The sequence below is a fragment of the Megascapheus bottae genome, chromosome 2 (assembly GCF_031878675.1).
Source record: "Megascapheus bottae isolate mThoBot1 chromosome 2, mThoBot2.hap1, whole genome shotgun sequence".
Classification (NCBI taxonomy): Eukaryota; Metazoa; Chordata; class Mammalia; order Rodentia; family Geomyidae; genus Megascapheus; species Megascapheus bottae.
The window spans coordinates 88394479-88419855 of NC_143510.1; the positions used below are offsets into that span (position 1 = coordinate 88394479).

General features: G+C 38.6%; 1 protein-coding gene across 18 annotated transcripts in view; it reads right to left on the reverse strand.

Annotated features, from left to right (window-relative positions):
- The window catches only part of Rbfox2 (RNA binding fox-1 homolog 2), a 232279-nt gene that overhangs the window by 56132 nt on the left and 150770 nt on the right, over positions 1-25377 (reverse strand). Inside the window, exon 1 of one of the 18 annotated variants that reach the window (XM_090328624.1) lies at positions 12236-12497. The exons of 16 other annotated variants lie outside the window; for them this stretch is intronic. In XM_090328624.1, the coding sequence (XP_090184750.1) occupies positions 12236-12262 (27 nt within the window). In that variant the 5' untranslated portion in view covers positions 12263-12497. Of the gene's footprint in view, positions 1-11920; positions 11976-12235; positions 12498-25377 lie in introns of those variants that run through there. One more of the 18 variants, XM_090328625.1, reaches the window with a different exon arrangement.

A 25377-nucleotide genomic window follows, 5' to 3' on the forward strand; every position in this document is an offset into this window, starting at 1 on the left:
CCCACAAGGATAGGCACAATAGATCTTTCCCTGAACTTGCAAATTTGTAAACATATTCCTAGGTTAGGGCTTTCAGAGTCTTCTGTTCTTGCAATGTCAATGCAACACTAATGTGTACAAGGAATATAAATTCAAAGCCTAATACTTAACACATCCAAACATGTTTCTTCTCCTCTATTAGATTAAAAGACTCATCATGATGGGTGAGGCCGATCTTGTACAATGTAGAACCTCACGTGATACCTAAAAACAAATATTAAGTAAACATTCTGAGTAAAGGAATATTGAAATAGAAAGTTACTTCAGCAGCCTGCTCTGTTTGGCTGGAATAGAGAACACAGTGCAGAATGAAATAATGTTGCTTTCTTAGGTTTTATATATGAAGATGCGCATGTGCTGAGTGCAGATGATTTCCTTTCATCTTACAAGTAGAATTTAAGAACACTGGCTTGCTGGGAATGAGAAACAGGTGTAATGAGTAGGGCTAAATCTGAACCCTTACCCACAGCAATCACCTATCTTGGTGTGACTTCCAGATACTGTTTAGGCCCAAATGTGTCCACTCTCTTCCCCAAACTTTCATGGGAGAACAAAACAAAAGAAAGCATGATGTCCAGACTTGAGCTTACATCTTGAGTACATCTTAGATGGACCACTGATTTCAGAGGGTTGCTGTGAAGATTATATGAGATAACAAGTAGAACGGACTGCTTTGTTTTTGCTCCATAAGTAGTCTTGGGTCCCATTGAGTTGCTCTGAATGTTTCTTAAATCAATTATATGTAGCGCTTAAGTTCCTAGAACATGCTAGTCTTTAAATGGAGAGCCATAGGACAAATTTAACACTATGCCTTTGTAGGACAAATTTGTTAGATGAAAAAGGTGTATCAAAACTAACTGATGGTATCTGGGCAAAAAATAAAGCTCTACATATAGCACATCATTTAAGCATGGAGAAAATGTCCCAAAATATAGTTATCTTCATTTTCCTAAGACTAAGAATCTTCTCATTTGTTGTTTTTGTTCTAAACTTTATTCTAATTTTCTCCACTAGTATACATATCTATTATTGTGCTGTTTCTCACCAGCAAGGCTGTAAATCTGAAAATTTCCCATATTCATGCCAGCATTGGTCTGGCAGAGCTTATTCTCACCAGCTTCTCACCATTGACAAGATCACTAGTCATCTTCAGGAGGCAATATAAATTATTTCTATAGAATAAAAATATTTGTGCTTTTAAATGTTTTATAAATTATATCATTTATACGTTTTGTATATTTTGTATTTACTCGCTTAGGCTTAGATTTCAAACTCTACCTGCCTTTGTAGGTAGAGTAGAAAGGAAGAAGAATATATGTAAGGCGCTTCGCATAATTCCTATGCAAAGGCCTATAATTCAGATCTGCTACAAGAGCAGCTTAGATGTCTATGGCTAGAGGGAAAATGCAGCAGCTGTCTGTTAATTTGAAAAAATATGAAGAGATACACCAGCTTTAAAATCTAGAATCATTATAAATACTGGAAGCTCAAGCCTGTAATCCTACCTACTCAAAAGGATGAGATCTGAGGATCATAGTTCAAAGTAGCTGAGCAAACAAACCTGAAAGACTCTTCAATTAATCACCAAAAAGCAAGAAGTGAAGATATGGCTAGAGTGGTATGTGATTCCAAGGAATTAAACCCGGGTCTTCGTGCATGCTAGACAAGCACTCTACCACTAGGCTAAACTCCTGCTACCAAAGAGAGAAAAAGAGAAAAGAAGCTGACATAAGGGCAGGAATAAGAATATTATATTAAAAGCCTTAGAAGCCAGTGCTGGCGGCTCAGGCCTGTAATCCTAACTACTCAGGAGGCTAAGGTCTGTGGATCATGGTTCAAAAGCCAGGCTGGGCAGGAAAATCCCTAAGATTCTGATCTCTAATTAACCATAATTAGAATTGAAACAAAAGCCATATAACGAATGATTGTTGTCCTTTAATGTACTACATTATCTCTCATCTCCTTTGCTGTCCCTTGGTTATCTCATATTGTTATAGTATCTCACTTTGTTATCTGATATATTGAATTTATTTGTATTTGGTTATTTGAAATTTGATAGGGAAGGGGGGAAAACCAAGGGGGGTGTGGGGGGGAGGGTAATGGGTACCAAGACATGTGAAAGGGTATCAATGTATGTGAATTAATGCACCTTCTATCTGGCAAATATCATGTAACCCTTTTACTAATTACAATAAAAAATAAATAAAAACAACAACAACAACAACAAAAAACCCCAGAAGTAGTGCTATGGCTCAAAGCACTACTTTTTTTTGCCTTAAGCAAAAAAAAGACCTCAAGGACAGTACCCAGTTCAAGCCCCATGGAGGACAAAAATCTCTCTCTCTCTCTCTCTCTCCATACACACACACACACACACACACACACACACACACACACACACACACACACACACACACATATACGCTCTGGGAAAAAAGAGATTTAAAAAAAAAAGAATATTGCAAAAGTCTGTCTTCAAAAAACTTTTCTTTGCTCCCCTATGACCCAGCAATTCCACTACTTGGCATTTACCTAATCGTCTAGAAACAAGGACATACTAAATCCATTAGCACGATGTTCACTGCAGCACTATTTAAGATAGCAAAGATATGGAACCAACCTAGATGCGCCCTTCAGTTGATGAGTGGATCAACAAGATGTGGTATTTATACACAATGGAATTCTATGCTGCTGTCAGAAAGAATGACAGCATCCCATTTGTAAGGAAATGGAAAAGACTTAGAAAATATATTAAGTGAAGTAAGCCAGACTCAAAGGAACATAGGCTCAATGGTTTCCCTCATTTGTCATAATCAATAGAAACCTTGGGCTCTCCTAGCAAAAATTTACAATAGAACAAAGCCTAGATATATAAAGCCATATAGTATGATGCTCAATGGAAGGACCTCCAGGATATAGAAACAAAGCCATATAATGAGTGATTGTTGTCCTTAATGTACTACATTATTTCTCATCTCTTTTGCTGTCTCTTGGTTATCTCATATTGTTACAGTATCTCACCTTGTTATCTGATATATTGTATATATGCTTATTTGGTTATTTGAATTAGGATAGGTAAGGGGGGGAAACAAGATGAGAGGCGGCAGTGGGGGGAGGGAAATGGGGACCAAGACATGAGAAAGGATATCAATGTTTGTGAAGTAATGCACCTTCTATCTGGTGAATATAATGTAACCCTTCTATTAAGAAATATATGGGGAAAAAAGCTTTTCTTCAAGTACACATACCCTTTGGCAGCAAACCACGTCTATATCTAGAGTAGAAAACCCTGTAGGCCAAAACATGCTCCACTCATTCTAGGAACTAGAAACAGAGAGGTGGGAGACGAAGTGAGGAGGGTGGCTAGCGGTGGAGACAGAGTGGTATCTTGGAGAAAGCCAGTGAAACTTACAGCCAAAGGCAGGTATTTGGCTCATTAGAAAGCAGTAGAGCTTTGAGTGACAAATGGCAGGCTCAGACTTTAGGTTTTAAATGGCTCATTCAGCCAAAGGTAAAGGCTAGCAGGACCATAAGGAAATTAGTATAATACTTCACTTGAGTGACAAACGGCGTGGCACAGGTGGAACTGGTACACTCTTGCTACATCACTTCCTCAGTAAATACTTATTAAAGGAATTTTTTAAAAGTATGTTACAAGCTGGGCGTGTCGGCTCATGCCTGTAATCCTAGCTACTGGAAAGCTGAGATCTGAGGATCAAGGTTCCAAGCCAGCCTGGGCACAAAAGAACCTAAGACTCTTATCTCCAATTAACCTCTAGAGAATGGGAAGTGGGGCTTGGCTCAAGGGTAGAGCAGTAGTTAGCCTTGAGCTGAAGAGCTCAGGCATAATGCCCAGGCCTAGGGACAGGGCGGTAGCCTTGAGCTGAAGAGCTTAGGGACAGTGCCCAGGCCAAGTTCAAGAACCATGACCCACAAAAAAAAAAAAAAAAAAAAAGTATGTTACAATCCCATGACATACAAATCAAACTTTTGTTATTTTTTTAAAGTTACAATATGCAAATATAGGAAGAGAAAGCCCAGCATGAGGAAACATAAGTTACCTGAGGAATAAAGAACAAGGGAACCAGTTAAAGGATACTATAAACTTTGAAAATGTTCACAATAAAGATATGAGTGGTAACCAAGAGAGAGAACTAGAGACCTTATGCTGAAGACCATCCAAAGAGAGAATCAGTAGGACCTGCTTATAGCAAGCAGCAAGGATGGCTAACCAGGCACAAGAAAGAACTGACATCTGAATTCAAGGGACTGTGTGTTAACTGAGAATCAAGACTGAAAGGGTTAGGAAGGAAGAAAGGTACAATTCTAGTGGTCCAATGCTAAATGCATTTTAAAAGATCCGTTGATTTTCCCCCCCTAAGTTGTGTTTGGTGATTCATATTTCCTTTTCAAATATCATTTATTTATTTATTTATTTTATTGTTAGTCCTGGGGCTTGAATTCAGGGCCTAAGCACTGTTCTTGGGCTTTCTCAAGGCCAGTGGTCTGTCACTTGAGCCACAGCACCACTTCTGGCTTTTCCTATGTATGTGGTACCAAGAAATCTTCATGCATACTGGACAAGCACTTTACTACTAGACCAAACTCCCGGCCCCTCAAATTTTATTTTTTATTAAATTTATATGTGCACATAATAGCAAATCAAACAGTACAGAAGAGTTTATGCTAAAAAGCTATAGTGCCTTATTCTGCCAGTCCTCTTGGGAGTATGTCTCTTTTTTTAACATCTCTGAAAGGCAGAGGTTCCAAGATTGCTCACAGCATTTTAGTTAGATTTGTCAGACAAGCACAGATTTAGGTACACAAAACACAGCCCAGTGCAGACCCATGCATGCAACTGCAAATGACAGCAAAGAATGGGAAGGGCCAAGATGAGTTTGCTATGTATGAACTGACCAATAGAAAGAGAAGCAGGAGATAGGAGGAAACTGGTCCACAAAACATCTTTCCACATCTGTTTGGGGGCAGCCAAAGAGAGGCCCTTGTTTTCTCTGAAGATTTCCTCCTTCCCCCATGCCTCCCCTTTCTCTGTCTCTCCCCCCTCCCTCCCTTCCCCACCCCCCACCTCGTCTAGTCCCAGGGCTTGAACTCAGGGCCTGGGCAATGTCCTTGAGTTTTCTCAAAGTTAGTCTTTGAGCCATATCCACCATTTCTGGCTTTTTTCTGTGTATGTGGTACTGGGAAATCAAACCCAGGGCTTCATGCATGCCAGGCTAGCACTCTACCACTAGGCCATGATCCTGGCCCCATTCTCTGAAGATTTGTACCAAAGACATTTAATAAGCCAGGGCTGCTACAAAGTTTGTACTGCTTTCAGTCTTGATTCACACCTTTTCTTCTTGCTTCCCTGAGATCTTTCTCATCAATAAAGTATTAGCAGGCAAGATTTTGCTTTAGACTTCTAGGAACTCACTTGTGTCTAATCTCTTCTATTTTTCAAAATCTTGGTGTCAAAATCTCAGCACTTTGGGAAGTTTCTTCAAGATTATACTACATGATTTTTTTTCCTGAAATGTTCTCATTTTCTAACATTTTACAGACAAATATGCTCCAATTACAGTAATAAGTAACAACATAGAACAATACATGATGGGCATGGTACTGCATGTCTGTAATCCTAGCACCTTGGGAAGCACAGTTAGGTCAGGTATTGTCTACTCTGAGGCCACTGTGACAAAAGCAAGAGACTATATCTGAAAAACTAAAGCAGAAAGAGCTAGCAAGGGATGTGGCCAAAGTGACAGAATGCTTGTCTCCCAAAAATAAATCTTTGATGCATCAAAAGGAAAAAAAAAAAAGCAATCTCCTCCCCAACCCCCTGACCCTATAAAACCCAATACACACAGGCCACGAAGCACAAAGGATTACCTCTGAAGTAGGAAAAGTCTAGGCTAAATCTTTAAAGATGGGGGGAAAATCATGGGAGAAAAAGGCTCAAAGTAATGATTTATGAACACGAACATGTGAACAGTTATAAGGTATTACCATGGCATATGTGAATTGAAAACAGTTCAGATTTGGTGCTAGGTAGGAGAAAAGTAGACAAAGGGGAATATACATATTTTCTGGGGGTAGGGCATGAAAATCAGGGTTTCATTCTAACAGGGATTCAAGATGAACTGTGAAGACTGCTCAAAACTAGACAGGTACTGATGGCTCACATCTGTAATCCTAGATACTCAGGAGGCTGAGATTTGAGGATTGTGGTTTGAAGCTAACCTGAACAAGAAACTTCAAACTTTGAGATTCTCATCACTAGTTAAATACCAAAAATGCCAGAAGTGGAATTATGGCTCAAGTGGCAGAGTGCCAGCCTTGAGCATAAAAGTTCAGGAACAGTACTCAGGGCCTGAATTCAAAGCCTCAGGATTGGTACAACAAAACAAAACACCTGCTTAAAACTGTGTGGCTGTCATCAGCTATATTGTGTAAAGCAGTATTTAATCTAAAAACAACAAAAAAAATTAGCCAGGACTTGAATCTCTCAGGAGTCACCAAACTATGGCTTTCTCCAAAAAGCTGGTCCACAGGTCTGTTTTTCTATAACTTGAAAGCCATATCTGGCCTTTACATCGTTGAGTAGCTGAAAAAAAAAAAGCTCAAAGTAATAATACTTAATAACACATACAAATTACACGAAGCACAAATTTTAATGTCAATAAATAAAATTTTGGGCATAGCCACACTCTTTCCTTGAGGTATTACTATTGTTTCTTTAATGCTACGGCCTAGCAGAATTTGAAGATACAGAATAGCCTACAAAGCCTATTTGGTACTATTTGGTCCTTCCAGAAAAAGTATGTGGATTCTGTTCTATAAGTCCTTAAAAATCTCATCTCTTCCATTTGAATCTTGGTTTGTCTCTCTGCACACCATCTTGCAAAGACTCTCATCAGAGAACTAACACTAGGTAAAAGAACAAGTTATAGCTGTGTATGACTCCTCAAGCCTGTAATCCTAGCTACTTAGGAGACAGGGATTAGGGGATCATGGCTTAAGGTCAGCCCAGGCACAGTTTGCTAGACTCCAGCCAATGACTGGGTGAGGTGGGGTGTGCCTGACATCCCCAATGATGCACAAACAGAAGGGGAGCAGCCTAGGCTGTCCTGAGCATAAAAAAAGTATCTTGCCTTAAAAACAGCCAACGTTAAAAGGGGGGCTAGAGAAGCTATGATAAAAAAATAAAAATAATGACAAGTAAAGGAAAATGAGAATGGGGTAGGAAGTTTAGGAAGAATAATCAAGGTAAGATTCTCCTTGGAGAAAAAAATGTATGAGTAGAGCAAGCCACCTGAATTCTGTGGGAAGAGCATGACAGGCAGAAGGAAAGAAGGGAAAAAAATGAAAAGGAGGAGAGAGGAAGAGGAAAGGCTTGTAGCAAGATGGTACAAAGAATTTCAGGGGACCAGCAAGTAGGTCACTGTCACTGCAATGAAACCTGAGTGACAAGAGATTAGGATGGACATACACGTTATACTTGTATGTTCTACTACTCAGATAGTCACAGAAGTTTATTTTCCATGGAAAGGAAGCAACCATTAAGATTTATGCACAAGACTGACAAAATTAATCTTCAGTGAGTCACCCTAGAATGTTTTAAGTGAGTCACTCTGGAAATGACCTCCAAGGAATCACTTGATACCACATTTACCTGAATTTAATCATACTAATAGTAAGAGAGGAAAATGTAAACAGCATATTGTAATGGCAGGCTAGGCACTGATCGGACCCCCAAACAAAGGACTGCAGGAGAGAAGTCCACCTGTGATTGGCAGAGTTCACATACATAACATAGAATGAAGAAGTGTGTAGGGAGATTTGACATGAGTTCTGGAATGTTGTGGGGGGTAGGATGACAAATCACAACTCTAGCAGGAAACAGTAGGGATGATAACAAATATCAGATCTCAGGGACAAGAAGCAGGCAGAAAGACTAGGTAGGCATCAGTGTGATAGAGTGGAGGGGCAATCTGACTGTCACAAACAGATGTCTGTGAAACAAGAAAAATCATTATTGATGAGAAGTTAACATTCAGACCTTCTATAAACCAATAGTCAAAAGAGATGAAATTGTTCCTGAGTAGACACTTACATAGAGGTGAGTTTGGTTATTTTTCAGAGAAGAACAGAGAGGTGAAAGAACAAAACCAGGAATTTTTGCCACTGGAAGAGATGAAGACTATTGTTACTTTGCAGCAAGGAGATATCTTCTGTAGAAATATAAGCTTCATAGCATTTTGTCAAATATAAGGCTTAACCAGTTTCAAATGCAACCCAAAGAGAACTACAGATGAAAGAAAAATAATACAGAGAAGGGTAAAGAAATAAAGTATCTGTGTGAAACTGGAATAAAACACCACAAAATCAATCAAAACTGTTCACTTTTAATAAAATATCTATTTATGGAATTCTGGGTATCGTTTCATGAAAGCTAAGCAATTTTAAAGATAGCATTTTTTTCAAGAGTCAATATGGTAAAGAAGTGGTTAACTAAAGATATGAAGTAATGTAGAAGAATTCAGAAGAAACTAAATCACTGGAAAAAGTGAGGGGTTTTTGTTCATTATAAAAGGGACATAAATTTAGTCTCCAACCCACAATCCACTCCTATCCCCTAACTTCCCCAGAATCCTGCACGGCCCATAGAAGGTAGAAAGTGTGCCAAAACAAACTGTGAGCTCTGCTCTGTGGATGGAGGGTGGGACAAGGTCTGGGTAGAAAGGAGTATGACTGGCAGGCAAACGAACGGAACCACTTTAGAGTAAGGCCACAAAATGGAGACTAAATAATCTGCAGTCTTCCAGACTTCATGGAAAATGGATATGCTTAGCAAAATCAAACAAGAGATTCTCAACTCACTTCAGAAAACGAAAACAGAAAGGATGGAGAAAATGAAACAAAGCAAACATACCTGCTCTTTTATCTGTCTTTAATTTAATCATAAAATACCCTCCTCCCTTTTCTCTTCTCCCAACCACCCTGGAACAGAAAGCAAACTGGCAGCAGCTCAGGTAAAAGACTTCAGCCTTCCAGCTACAAAGGGGGAGATAGCAGACAATGGAACTGGTGATTCATTACAAAAGAATACACTCCACTGCGGCCTGCTGCCACATGGACGCACAGCACTATTTAAAGGAACAGCACTCCCTTTCCAAACTCCCTTTTCCTAACACCTTCCCTTCTCTGGGTTCTGATGGAAAACAGATTTTGAAGAAAATGCCAGCAAAGCACTGAGCTGTCCAAGAAAGGGAGGGCTCTGTCTATGCTCTGTACAAACTAGCAATCTTATACCATCATAGATCACAAAAAATCTGCATTCACATTCTTATTTGTAACATCTTTCCTCTTTACCTAATGCAGTTTACTACAAACAATAAACAATATAACCAAGTTTGTGTCATTTTTAATTTTATTTTTCTAATTCAACTCTTATGAGTATAATTTTTCTTTTTCCTTTTTTAAAGTCCTACTTTGTTATTTTCATACATGGGAAACACAGTATTTCTGATCCTGCAAATCAAATTAAAAAGGAGACATTAATTTAAAAAAATCCCTGCAATATACAAATGGAGAAGAGATCAAAAGTTATTCTTTAGAATATCACATAAACATTTCTGGTTACAATATTAAATTTTGTCAAATGGTTTTTGTAAACGACAGGGAAATTCCCTACAACAAAAAAGCTTATATAAAACTATAGCATATGTAATAGTTAAGCATACTCTAATCAAATACCAATATGGAGCTAATAATGGACCGTAAGAGTGTCATTGCCAGAAAAGCCTTCCTCTACAAACTGACTGATGGAAATAGTAGCTGTGGAAAAGGCCTAGTGTGAAGATGCAAAGAACCTGTATAGTATCATAATGAAACATCTCTTTCATAATATGCTAGTCAGGACACTAAATTTTGTAATGAAACCAGCGCTAGCCAGCACAGTTTATACCAAAAAAGCTTATGAACAGGTTTTATTATCAAATGTTTGCATTGGGTATCTAACCTAAAAACGAAAGGCAAAAACTAAATAAACACCATACAACACAACTGAACAGAAACCTAAACAATACAAAAGGGCAGGTAACAATTGGCCCAGCCAGTTATTTCCTCTATGTTTTTTAGATCACTAATAACTATGTATTACATTACCATAGAGAATGTATACATGAAAAACAAATATGCTGGAATCTGAAAATTCTTTTTTTTTTACTCCCAGCTGTATATTTTTTCAGCATGGGCAAAAATGAATTACGTCTTTCCTTTGGTATTCAGTATCTTCTGAGAAAATTCAATAATTTAAATTTAACTATTAGAATTCTTAACCACCACAATATACCCACCATTTCTTCTATTTCATTTCTAACATTATAATTTCGTATAACACTGACAACTAAGGCCATGTTAAATATACACGAGCATTAGATTTAGCACACACATACTTCAGCTATTCTATAAACTAAAGGGAAATGTTCCATGAGCCAGCAGAAAACTGAGTATAAAAATTCCTGGTTTAGATAACTCTCACTGGTTTTAAAGTACAAATAGGTAAAACTCAAATAGTTGAAGAGCCTTCAGTAAGAGCTCAGAAGGGAGCTGTTACCCTCTAATACTGCCAGTTAATGAAAATTGAATGAGAGCTCCAAGGTTCAGCAAGTATAATCTCCAAACGAAGGAAGAGAACCAGAAATAAATAGGTTTTCTCTTTTATGGAAATATAAAAAAAGAAAAAATGATATTTCAAGAGACTCTACAAAAGGATAAGAAGTATAAGGAGAAATATTTCAATAGTTTCAAGGGTTTCTTGATACATCATCTCCAAACTCTAAATTGGTGAAAAATACTTTGGAAGGATTTATTTGAAACTTCTTCCTCTGGATCAGGATGGGTGTGTTTCACTATAGGTTCTTCTCCATCCACATACTACTGCAGGTTATTATATAACATTTTAACGGAACAGGATTCCAGTTTTGAAGATGAAGCATCTTTCCTGATAGCTCACTGCCTCTCTCACCCTCTGGTGGTGACTTGGAGGGGGGAAAAAGAGAGAGAGAGAGAGAGAGAGAGAGAGAGAGAGAGAGAGAGAGAGAGAGAGAGACAGACAGACAGAGAGAGAGAGAGACAGACAGAGAGAGAGAGAGACAGAGATTCAAAAAAGGGCACCCTCCTTAAAAGGAAAGCACTGTCCAGAGATAAAATTTCCCTACTCGGCATAAAAACCTTGAGTGAAACCCATCCAAAGTCGGAGAGCAAAGGGTTTGAATGTTCCAGCATGTAAATCATTCCTGCAGGATTAATTCCAGAGTCTTCACTCCTTTCCAACCTGTACATAAAGAAACAAGTGCAAAAGAGCACACAGAAGGGTGAAAGAGATCTACCAAGGAATCTGTGTAGGAGCATTTACCTTTCCATTAGTCGGGAATGACTTGCTAAAATACAGAGTAGACATTGCCTGACATACTACAGAAGGATAAGGGGAGGGGCGAGAGAGGTGGGGGAAGACAGATCTTCCATTTCCTATTCCCTCTCCTTCAAATGTCTTTTAAAGCTGGGTAATTGCCATTTATATTTATCCAGGTTTGTTTCCCTGTTGGGAGAGCTACCTGCCTCTGCTTCACCTGGATGCTCCTATGGGTGCCTACCAAAAACATTCTTTGCCCAGTAACAAAGCCATGAAAATGCAGTATTTTCCCCCCTAACCTTCAATAAGCCCTTTGCAGAGAAGGCAGCAAAAACTGCAATTCCATAGCCAATCCTGAGAAGCCATAGTGAATCGGGAATCAGATTTCCCTATAACACACATTCTTCTGCAATTCTTAAAAGGAAGTCACTCTCTCTCCCTCTTTTTGGCAGTCTCTCTTCCTACCTCTGCAGTCTTTCTCTCCCCCATCTTCTCAGAACCAAGACAAAGAGGTAGACAAATCCCCACAGGGTCTTCCTGAGCTACAGCTGCATAGTACAGGAAACAGGAATCTGCTATGGAGCTGGGGGGTGGGGAAGAGATGGATACACAGCACACACACACTCACAGACAGAAACCAACACTTCAACTGATAACAATACATCTGGCCTTTTAAGAAAGCAACCCTAGTTTAAACTCTCCTGGCTATACTCTACCCCTGAACCTCCACTCAGATCCCAGAGACAGAAAAGAAACATGCCGAGGAGGCACAAATCTTACCTGAGTTACCATGTTCTTTTTCTCCATAAACCAAACGGAACAGATGAGCAACCGTTCAAAGCCGCCCAGATGGGGCACACCTCCACGGCTCTTTTTCACCCCACCCCCCCAGTTAGCTAAAGGTGAGAAATTGACGGTCCTTTGCACCGTTTTCTTTCCCTTTCCTTTCTAGTGTTTCTTCCTTTCTTTTCTCTTCCTCTCTGGCAGTCTCTCCCCCTCCTCCTTTCTCCAGCTCCCTCCCATATCTCAGGCAGATGGCTGAAGGAAGCCCCACCCCTGAATGCCTAAGGTAATTAATCAGAGCAGAGCCCCACCTCTTCCTCCTCCTCCCCCCACACCCCTCCTCCCAGCAGGCTGACAGTTCCCAACTCCAGAAGCCAGACTGCTGGAGAGTGGCAGATTGGTGTGTGCTTCGCCCACGCTCGCGCGCACGCGTGTATGGAGGGGGCTGGTGTGTGTGTATGTGTATAGAGGGGAAAGGGGAGTGTGGGGGGGGGGAGAAGGGGAGATTGGGGAAGGGGCAGGCGCCATGTGCTGGCATATTTTAAGGATGTGGTGGTGGCATTAATTATATTGCACTTGGAAGCATTCCTTGCAATTTACAGCTAATACAGATTTAAACGATTATGGTAATAATATTAAAAGGGAGCTGATGCAAAATTATATTTAAAAACATGTGATTCAAAAAGTTGTTCAGTGACCACTAACAGAAAGGTTTTCAAGGACGGGAACATGCAAGGATCCACTCCTATTGGAAGACAGGACCAGCTTAATGAGGGCACAGGACTGAAAGAGAGAAGGGACGGAACTTATTAAGTACCTATTTTTTTCGGCTGTGAAAACCCTGGGGATTCTGAAAAAGGTGTCATCACAAAGATGACCGCTGAAAAAACTTCAGGTATATACAAATTTAGCTGTTTAAAACTTCAGTTCCTAGCTTCTGTGTTTCAGCCTCCGGTGACAGAAACAAGTGCTTTCTCTTATATATACATTGGCACCCGTGCCATTACTGTAAACAGTAACTGTTACTATAGAGTGCTATAAATATAGAGAGTTTAGCAGAATATTAAACACAAGAGCTTTTTTTTCATTCTCTTATTAAAGATGTGCTTCAGTCCAAAAGTCTTGGTATGATTTTATACTTTACAAGTGATTCTAGGAATGTCTTTGATTTCTGAATATAAATTTCATATTCTCCCTTCATATTAAAGATTCAAAATTTGATGAATTTATAATTTTTCTGAATTAAAATTTCTGAACTTTTTTTGTATTCTGGTGGTCTTTCAGTCTCAAAACCACTTATTTTAGTTTTGCTACATTTCATATGCTAACACCTCTGATAAACTATCTATGCAAAGATCAAAAGGATTAATTGCAAAATTAAGCTTTCTGTTTTAAAAATAACAGAAAAAAATCAAAATTGAAAATCAGTAACCACCATTAGCCAATTCTTTGCTGTCTCCATAAGAGCTGGGTTAGCATGTAGAATCAGGCTTTTTATTATGAACAGATAACAATGTTGGTTCATAATTTACTAACACACCATCATTATGCTCTTCTGTAAATTTATCATTGGAGGGGGAATGGGCAGTAGTCCAATTTGAACTCAGGTCCTAGCACTCCCCTGGCTTGCTTGCTCAGCTGGTACTCTATTACTTGAGCCATGCCTCTAGTACTGTTTCTTGCTGGTTATTTTGGAGATGGAATGTAGTGAATTTTTATGCCCAGGTTGGCTTCCAACCACAATTCTCTGGATCTAGGCCACCTGAGCCTGAGCAGTTACAATTACAGGCATGAGCCACTAGTGCCTGACTAATAATTTTTTTTTTTTTGCCAGTCCTGGGCTTGGGCTCGGGGCCTGAGCACAGTCCTTGGACTTTCTCAAGGCTAGCACTCTACCACTTGAGCCTCAGCACCACTTTTTTCTATGTATGTGGTACTGAAGAATCGAACCCAGGTCTTCATGCATGGTAAACAAGCACTCTACCACTAGGTCAAACTCCCGGCCCCATAATCATTTTTAATAATTCCAAAAAGAACACAGAAACTACTACAAAACCATCTGAAGAACCTGGTTCAATCACAGCTATTTATAGAGTATTTATAATATGGCAGGAGTTATTCTGGCAGTTTATTGATATCTGTATACTTTTAGTACAATGCAAATGAAGAAACAGATGTAAGAAAGAAATTTTCAACTAGTAGAAAAAATCATGAGAAAAGGAATAGATCAATACTAGCTTGTTCTAACACTTTTAGAAATCCTTGGAATTTCCAACTAAATGCAATCCTTTTTAAAAGACAAAGTAAATAAGCAGAAAAAAGGTGGGTGAGAACTAAGCCACAAGCCTCTCAAAGGCAGAAAGATAAAGAGCAACCTTGACTAGCTACAGAGTTCCAAGTCAGCCTGGCAGACATACTGAGACCCTGTCTCAAAAAACAAAACAAGAACCTGGTTTTGCACATGCCTGTAATCCCAGTCAGTACTTAAGAGTACAGAATTCCAGGCCATAGAGACATAGTGAGTTTCAGACCAGAGCTACATAGCAAGATCTTGCCTTAAAGAAACAAAACAAACAATCAAAAAAGAAAAGAAAGGTAGATGAGTTTAAGAGCCATTAGTATACCAAAATCAGTGTATTTTCAGGGGGAAAAAAACCCCATAAATCTTATTTGTGGGATAAATTTGCTTTCATTTCCAATACAATAGACCTGCACATCAATGTATACCATTCTTCAAATCCACTCGGCCACTGTATTTTTATTAGTCAAGTACCAAGTTATGTGGATACTTGGGAATGATTAAGCCCTCCAGACATCATGGCAAAAGAAAGTCTCAAGAAGATTTGTTTTTTTAATATAAGGCAAAAAAAGGATTCCCATCCTTCTGCATAACTAATGTAAGCTAATAAAAAAAAAAAAAGACTAGGACTGGGTAAGATAAATATATTTTTGGGTCCTGGATTATTGCTGCATTTTATACACAGGACCAATATTTTACATTGTAAATAATAAGCATATTTATACCTATTATATATTCAACATATTTATTTGCATTTTATTATGAATAATACACATTTATTTCCATAAGGAAAAAGATGGCTTATACAAAAAAATTTAAACTATAGCAAGGGTCAAAATTAACACCAGACAATATTTTGAAGTGTGTCCCTGACTTTGAAGGCTGGCATTATAGAGGACAATTCACTCCCAGGTGCCCCAAGAGAGAAGAGCAATTGAACAGCCTGGGTCTGGTCCTGCAAAACAGCTGTAACCTGGTGGTTGAATGTCCCCAGTAATGTACCAAGAGAAATTTCTTTCAGGGTCTTTCCTTCCCTCCCTTCCCTTCTTTTCCTCCTTCAGTCTCTCCTTCCTTTCCTCCCCTGTTCTCCAATTTTCCCTGGTTTCTCAGATTTGGGCCACAAAGAACTTGTCTTTTCAGTAGGAGGGGAGGAGATTCTAGATTGATCCAAAGTTGTATCCAATGGGCAAAAGCCTATTCCTCAGACTAGAACCTGGGGGCTGTGACCAGACCTGAGGGTGATTTCCAGGCAGACCAAACACCCATATTTGTCTTCACAATTGTCAAAAAGTTCCTTTTACCAGAATGTGTCAGGTTTATGTAGTTGAGTCTAAAAGGCTCTACAGAAGTTTCTGGATTTTTTGGTAAGTGCGATAGCTGTTTTATCTATCTAAATATTTTAATTTTCAGGACACTAATGAAGGAATGGGGCACTTTCTGCTAGTTGGGTCCCTCTGTGTTTCATGCAATCTCTTACAATCCCATAAACCTTTCCCAAACGGGTATCCTCTCAGGAAATTCTCAACCATACCTGTTAAGCTTCATATGACAACCATCTTCCCCTACTCTGCCCTCTTCTGAATGTTGGTCTTGTATGATGTACTATGGTTACAACTCTTTGTTATAAGTTTGCCACCTAACATACATAGTAGCATATGCAATTTTTTTTTTTGCCAGTCCTGGGGCTTGAACTCAGGGCTTGGGCACTGTCCTTGGGTTTTCTCAAGGGTAGAGCTCAATCACTTAAGCCACAGCACCACTTCTGGCTTTTTCTATGTATGTGGAACCGAGGAATCCAACCCAGGTCTTTGTGCATGCTAGGCTAGGCAAGCACTCTACCACTAGGCCAAACTCCAGGATCCCAATTTTTTTTTTTTTAAACAGAAGATTCATAGTATTCAACAGATTCCAAACTCACAGAAAATGGTAAACATCTTGTCTAGCCGGCAGCCAGGCTGGCAAGCGGCAGCACCCATAGTCAAACTCACAAGTAATGTGTTCCTTCTCCTTTTTCAACACTTATCAAGCCAGAAACAGGTCCTTTGATTTCTCTGGGTCTGCTCTATCTTTTCATATTTATTACCACAGATTTAGTCTGAGCTCTTTACCCTACATAGTTCCTTGATTCTTGTCTCCAGTCTCTTTTCTCAGGCAAGTTTCTTTATTAGAGTGATTTTTCTGAGCACAAAATTCATCATTACAATTCCTGGTTAATATTTTTGACTGCTTCCCACACCTTAGAAGGTGTAAAAAGCCTTAAATCTTAAGCAGGAAGGCAAAACCATCTGTTTCAGAGTATCTGTCACATTGATGGACTGTAATTACTCTTCAACAGAACCGTGTTTCTGTCCCTAGTGCCTGCAGTACTATATTCTAAAAGCCGTCTTCTAAAGCCTTAGGTCCTCTAAGGGTCCTTCAGGAACTCTCAACTCAAAAAACGTTTCCTGACCCTGCTGGCTCTCACATCTGAGTTAGGCATCCCTTATCTGTGTGCATAACTCAACTTAGCAGGCAATCCATGGTATAGAACCTTTGGAATTATTGTTTCTGTATAACTGACTGAAGTCTCTGAGCATTCTGAGGGTAGAAATCATGTCTGATGTCATACCTAATTCTTAACCTAGTGTTCGGATGTACCATAAATGAAAAACATTTGTCTGTGATTAATAACAATGCCTTGTCTTCTATTCTAAGGTATTAGGCATACACGAATATAAGAATGCAAAGTGCCTTAGCAGCTTTTATTGAGATACTAAAAAGCACTCTTCCTTCTATGCATATGCTTGGGAATATCTTCAAAATTATACATTTACTTCAGTATCTCCTAGAAAGCTGAGGTGAATATAAAAAGATAAAATTGGAGAAAGACTTAATTTTCAACTTTATTAGAATAGTTCAGATTCTAGACAGACTAATACTAATTAAAAAATCACTTCAATGCTTTTACTCTTCACAATTTTATAGGTGTGACTCAACTTCCTTACCTTCCACCCACATGTCAGCAATGCTATAAAAGCAGATCCAAGAGTCCTTGGGTAGAGGCAGGGCTCACTCATACTTTCCCAGGTTGCCTCTAACACCCAAGTGAAAAGGGACAGCATTTCCTGTGCTAATAAAAACTTAGTAGCATAAAGCTATTCATAACACGCCTCCATATAATAATGCTAATCAAGTCTAAATAACAATCTACATCTTCCAGAGGAGATTAAATACAACCCCATCCCCAAGATGCATCTTTAAATCTGTACATGGTAGGTGCTTAAAAAGTATTTGGAACATAATAAAGTATTTCAAAATGAGAAGTTAAAGTCATAGACACATAGAAAATAAAGCCATATGTATGTATGTAACTATGTATATGTGTGTGTGTGTGTGTGTACCTTGAGGCCATCTCTCCATGAAGAACTTAAAGGCATTTTTTACAGCATTTTGCTAAGCATACTTCAATACCTTTTAGAGAAGAAACTTGACTCAATCTCAGAAGCCTAATCTCTAGAAGCAGTCCTTGGCTGTCCTAAACCCTCAAATTAGTACACTTAGCTACATATCCAAATTTCAGACCCGATTCATTTTCCTCTAATTACCACAATAGCCTGTGGGGAACAAGTTAAAGAGTTTTAACTAGTGTGATAATAAACAATACCTCTAATTTGCAAGAATAGTTACATTTTATTCAGCTAGTCAGAAAACTAAGATGGACATTTTCTCCAATATATTTTCTTAGACAGGGAGAGTATACTTGATGTCTTTAAATCTGCCTGTATTTTAAACAGATTTGGCCTACATTGAGTTTTACAAAGAAAATAACGAATAAATCCCAATATCATACTCTTTTTTTTTTTTTTGCCAGTCCTGGGCTAGGGCTCAGAGTCTGAGCTTTGTCCTTGGGTTTTCTTTTTTTGCCAGTCCTGGGCTTGAGCTCAGGGCCTGAACACTGTCCTTGGACTTTCTCAAGGCTAGAGCTCTACCACTTGAGCCTCAGCACCATTTCCGGCTTTTTTCTATGTATATGGTACCAAGGAATCGAACCTGGGTCTTAGTGCATGCTAGGCAAGCACTCTACCACTAGGCCAAACTCCTGGCCCCTGTCCTTGGGTTTTCTCAAGGCTAGAGCTCTACCACTTGAGCCACAGCACCACTTCTGGCATTTTTTCTATGTATGTGGTACCAAGGAATCGAACCCGGATCTTCGTGCGTGCTAAGCAAGCATTCTACCACTAGGCCAAACTCCCAGCCCCCAGTGCCATATTCTTAAGGCAGACATATTTTATTAACAGTAATGAAAATGAAAAGTCAAGTATGTGGAATACTTTATTGGCTTGCTCAAACAACCCACTTTGTTTCATTATCTCAACACTAGTAATTCTAGAAATAATTAAACATAGGCCCAAATCCTCTAATTAAAAAAATACTATCCTGTCATGTCTTCAAGCATTTCCAATTGCATAATTCACTGGTGTACAACCTCAAGTATTGTACATATATGTATATTCTTATGTATATATAATGTACATTCTTATATATGTGTATTCTTATATTAGTGCATATATAAGACTATATGATATATGTACATATACTCTTGTATATACTTATTAGGGTAATAAGTGTATTCTTATACGTAGTTACAAGGATAAAGCTAAAAACATCAGTTTATAACCATAGCTGAAATAGTTATAGTAGTAAATAACCATCTACTATTTATTTATAAGTGCACAGATAGAAAACTGTGAGACTAATAGGATAAGTAAGGTTATAAAATAGTTTTGGATTCTTCAGTTTGAAGTTGTTTTTGTTTTTTAGGGCTAGGGCAATAACTCAAAAGAGTACAGCACTTTCTCAGAAAATGCTAGGTCCTGAGTTCAAGCACTGTACCACCACCATCAACAAACAAACAAAAACGAATGCAGTAGACTAGGAAATATACCCTTCAACTTTCAATATCCCATTTCTTTTCCTTTATTTCTAAATTGCCTTAATTTCAAATAGAATAAATCTGAAATAAAATGGCCCTACGCCAGCAAAGTATACTATCAAATACTGAGTATTAAGTTTTATCAGTAGTAAATCTTAATGGCTAATGGATTTGGGATGGACAATTCATCTTACTAGAAATGAGTGAAATCTCACTGCAAAAGACTTTTACCAAACCATCTAATGATTTCTGAATAGGAATTCTGTTGTTGCTAGACCACCCAGGGCCTGTGCATGCTAGCTAAGAGTTCAACCACTGAGGTATATTCCCGGTCTTTAAACCATCTTTGATCTTGTCTGCCTTTTTATTAGGATGATAAGATTTTTATCTGACACAATTCATTTATAATACTATAGTTACTTTTTTCACATGCCCTCCAGTATCTCAATTTTCTTAGGAAACTTACTTTTTCAAGTTGGAAAAAAAATTTTTTTTTGTGGATCATGGGGCTTGAATTAGGCCTGGGCACTGTCCTTGTGCTCTTCAGCTGAAGGCTACCATCCTACCACCTGGGCCTAGGCATTGTTCCCTGAGCTCTATAGCTCAAGGCTACCACCTTACCCTAGAGCCAAGCCCCACTTCCTATTTTCTAGCAGTTAACTGGAGAGTTAACCTGAATCTCAGGTCCTTTTGTGCCTGGGCTGGCTTGGAACCTTGATCCTCAGATCTCAGCCTCCTGAGTAGCTAGGATTACAGGCGTGAGCCACCGCGTGCCCAGCTCAAGTTAGAAAATTTTATGTGTGTTACATAGCTGTTACCCAGCTAGCTGGGTCTCAAAAACTCACTTTTCTCAGATCTTTCTTGTCAAAAGTCTACCAGCACTTGTAAAAAGATTTGTTTCTAATCTAGTCTCATTATAATGTTAAAAAAAAAAAAAAGACCAATTACACCTGTAATTCTAGCTACTCAGGAGGCTGAGATCTGAGGATCACAGTTCAAAGCCAGCCCAGGCACTAAAAAGTCCATGAGACTCTTAACTCCAATTAATCACCAGAAAGCCAGAAGTAGTGCTGTGGCTCAAGGGGTAGGGTGGTAGCCTTACGCTGAAGAGTTCAGGGAAAGCACCCAGGCTCAGAGTTCAAGACAAAAAAGAAAAGAAAAAAAAAAAGGAAAGAAAAAAAAAAAAAAAAAGAGACACCAATTTACTATTTTATATCAGTAGAGAAATAGTCCCTAAATGAAATCCACAAATATATAAAATTCTTATTATGGATGGGGGAGAATGACGGAAGGAGTAATACTGATCAGGATGCATTTGTACTCATAAATTGACATGTGAATTAAAATCCTTTTGTACAACCATTTAAGGATAATGAAAAAAAACCTTATTATGGTTAATGTAATAAATACAACTTGAATAATAAAAAAACAACATAACTGGATATAGTTTATATACAACCCAAGTGTTAGAATGTAAGGAAAAACAAAACCACAAACCCTCCCACAGGATTTCAGTCCTAATACCTTTAATGAGAATTTTGGATTTATGTTGGAGACTTGACCTAACAGGTCTAACTCAAAAATACATGGGTTTGGTGTTTAGGCCCCATAAAACTAATATGATGTACTCATTTGTCATTTCTTTTCATCTTAAACCTTCTTGTTCAACCTGCAACTTAGAAGCAAATTACTAGAGAAATAGCCACTTGAAAGAAAAAAAAACCAATTAAGGATCATGAAACACACACACACACACAAAAACCTGAGTGATCACTTAGTATTTATAATCCAGAATTGTATGAAATTTTATTTTCCTATTGTAGGTTTCAGTAGATTCAATTAATATTTCAAAGAATTGACCACTTCATATTATAGGAAAATGAAGTTATGTGAGCAGAAATATGGAGGTGATTACCATATAGCTGGCACTAGAATCCAGTACTCTTCTGCCTACTTACTATATTGCTACTAATTCAAAGGCAAATGGATACTCTGGAATATACTTAATAATATAATGGCCTAACAGGTGGTTCAGGACTTCAACAAGCTGATAATTAAAATATCACTAATTCCATCACAAAATAATGTGCTAGACTAAAAACAGTTTAAAACAGTCTAAGACATGGAGAAAATGATCTTTATCATGTATTACCTTTCTGAAAAACATAGCAACATTTGTAAACTACTATTCTTGCCTGTCATCTGCTCCCAAAGAGACTGGAAGTTTACTGTAATATGGTGGCTTTATTATGTTACATTTATATTGCCCAGCCCATCCTGCTTATCACACACACACACACACACACACACACACACACACACACACACACACACAGAGGCACACACCTTTTAAATTCCAAAACTTCTAGATTGAAAGCTAACTATTTCTGGTAGGCTATTAACACTATAAAATCCAAACCTCCTACTACAACAAATTAGTTTCCTAAGTCTTAAAGACATATATACTTTGAATGACACCAAGTCAAATGATAGCCTATAAACATTTCATTTCACCATAAAACCTTCACAGCAATCAAACAATAGTTAGAAAACAAACTGTAAACATTAGCTTACCTGGACAACAGGATACTGATAATCCATACAATATACACCATACATAGCAAAGGAAAAAAGCAGTTTGGGATATGGACAGCACAAAAAGTGGCTAAGTTTTTGCCTTGTTTGATCTGGCTATCCTGTCCAAAGAAACTAGGAGCACTAAAAAAAAACCTTTGGCTGACTCCCAGTCTACAAAGATAGGTACACTGGCAAAGCTGGTAAAATTGGAGCTTGGTTTAGAGCAAGCCTCTACCCCAAGAGCATTCGGAAACTGAGAAGAGATGTTCAGGGAAAAGCAAAAAGCTCCAACTGAGTTAAGAGTTTCAGACTGAAAACTACACTAAAATCTGTTCTTTTCTTGGCTTTAAACTGCCAACTCCACCAGAAATTCAAGAGGCAGAAAATGACTGCCAGGGAAGAGATCATGGGATCCTTAAAGTGACACACAGAAATGATAGGAAGTACGAATTCTCTAGGACCCAAAGTAATATGTATGTCCCAGGCTTTAAATGCATTAGAGGGAACACTACAACCCAGGACATGAAAAGGCAGATGGGACTGGTATTATTTCTCTGTTCCTTCTTGGGTAGGAATACGCATGCGTACACATGCAAGCACACACACATGTGCGCGCACGCACACACACACACACACACACACACACACACTCACACACTTCTGTCTCCGGCAGAGACAGGTGTTAGGATTAACAGCATAAAACCCTTCTGCCATGGAAAGGAATGGAAGAAAAAAGTCACACTAATACATGCAGTAAAAGGATCTCTTTCATGACACTGTATGTTTTTGTATCAGCTAACACCCCCTCACTGTGCTTTAACAGAAGCGAGGACAGCTGGCAGGATCAGCACTAGAAAAGAGGAAGGTGGCCCCACTCCGAGGCAACATGAGTACACTGGAGGCCTGTAGATATGCAGGCTACAAGCTCTCAGCTGTTCCAGTCAAACTTGGAGGGATTAACTCTGGCTGCCTGCTAGAAGGTGGGGGTGGGAAGGTCTTTTCACAAAAGCCAGTTGCTTTCCCCCTTTTAGGAATCTGCTAAACCCACTATGCCATTGTCTACAAATACACGTGTACACATATTTCTATAACTTGTGTTAAGAGCAGTAACAAATGTAGACAGGTGTGGGGTTAGCCTGACAATGCATGGGAGGTTAAGGAATCAGCTTTAAGAGCCTAAATGGCATATCTAAAATCAGAGAATACTCCTTCGAAAATAAAGACAGAGTGAGCACAGTAAAGTAAGTAGTTATGAAGAGGTACATCAGTTTTAACAATTGCTTCTAAGAAATCCTATCTAGGACAAAATGCAAAATGATCACTCTAAGTTTGTTTCAGAGACTATGACTGCCTAATCTTGGAGAACCAGCTATATTACCACATGCCTTCACAGGATTAAACACAGCAACTGTGAAGACATCTGTAGAGTGTAAGTGTTACCAAGCCACTAGTTCCTGGCAGTCTAGAGTATGACTTTTCTCCTTTTATGGTCACTCAAACTTATTTAAGATTCTTCAAAAGAAAAAAAAAATTAATGGTCAAAATAGCTTTAGTACATTTAAGGACAGTGCCCTGGGTTAAACATTTACTGCAAAATCAGTTCTAAGCAATTAAGAGGACCTTACAGAATGCGAGATTATTTTCAGATCATTGGTCCCGATTCTTTATGTCTTAAACAAAAGGAACAGAAACAAATTAGCCAGTCGGTAGTAGCTCATGCCTGTAATCTGAGCTACTCAAGAGGGTGAGATCTGAGATCTGGGGTTTGAAAGCAAACCTGAACAGGAAAGTTCAAGGAGACTTTTATCTCCAATTAACCACCAAAAAAATCTGGAAATGGAACTGTGGTTCAGCAGTAGAGTACTAGCCATGAGCAGAAAACATCAGGAACATCGCATAGGCCATGACTTCAAGCCCTAGTTTAGCATTACTGATCATACATATACTTAAAAACCAGTATCTTAAATCACTATCAAGTCTTCTAAGATTCTTCTGAGATGCTTTATAACTACAGAAGGACCATAATAATGAACTATGGCTGACAAATCTTCATTTAATAACTTAAAACTCAGTTTATTATCTGGTGAATTGCAGAAGATGAAATACAAAGGTGGTATAGTATTTAAGATGACAAATCACAATTCAAACTGTAAAATAAACTACATAATTTAGGCCTTAAGCAGTCTTTAAGTATAGGGGACGAGTCTATTTCCAAAGATTTAAAATGATACACAGACGCACAGAGTAAATAACATAGCTGATATGAAAAAGACATGCATACACACAGTGAACTAATATGACTGATGTATTAAGTGAAAAAGTCATGTTGTGAAATAATGTGTGAATAAAATTTTATTTTATAAACAAAATTATATGGGAGTATCCATGTATAAGTATATGACAATCTATAAGTTGTGCACTAAATTGGTAAGCTTATAAATCATATATGTTTGTATAAATATACAACTTGTTAGATGGCAAACACCAACAACATGCTATATATACTATGTAACTTAATGTATCTCTCTCTCTCTCTCCCTCTTCCTCTCCCTCTCCCTCTCTTCCCTCCTCAAAAGTATAATCAGTAGAGCCAGGCGCCAGTGGCTCACGCCTGCAATCCTAGCTACTCAGAAGGTTGATAGGGAAGATTTTGATCTGAAGTCAACCCTGGCAGGAAGTCCATGAGACTCTTTTTTATTTTATTTTTTTTTTTGCCAGTCCTGGGGCTTGAACTCAGGGGCTGGGTTCTGTCTCTGAGACTCTCTCTGCTTAAGGCTGGCACTCTGCCACTTGAGCCATATCACCATTTCCGGCCTTTTCTGTGTATGTGGTACTGAGGAATTGAACCCAGGGCTTCATGCATGCTAGGTAAGCACTCTACCATTAAGCGACATTCCCAGCCTTCATAAGATTCTTTATCTCCAATTAATTTCCAAAAAGTTAGGAGTGGAGCTGTGGCTCAAGTGGTAGAGTACTAGCCTTGAGCAAAAAAGCTTAGGGACAGCATCTGGGCCTCAAGTTCAAGCCCTATGACCCCACCAAAAAAGAAAAAAAAAAAAGGATCAGTATCGACAAGATGGGGAGATGATCGGGTTTTCTGGCTTTTACTTAAAGCTTTAGGTATATTATAATTCCCCCCCCCCTCTTTCTCTCATGATTGTTTTGGCCACACACACACACACACACACAGACACACACACAGACACACACACATGGCAATTGTTACACTTACAATTTATCTTATTAAAGCCTTAAGGGAAGCAAAATGGATTTTACTTTCAGTAAACACACTTTCAGAATTAGTAACACTAGGCTATGAGTTCAAGAGGTAGAGCACTGCCTTAGCAAGTG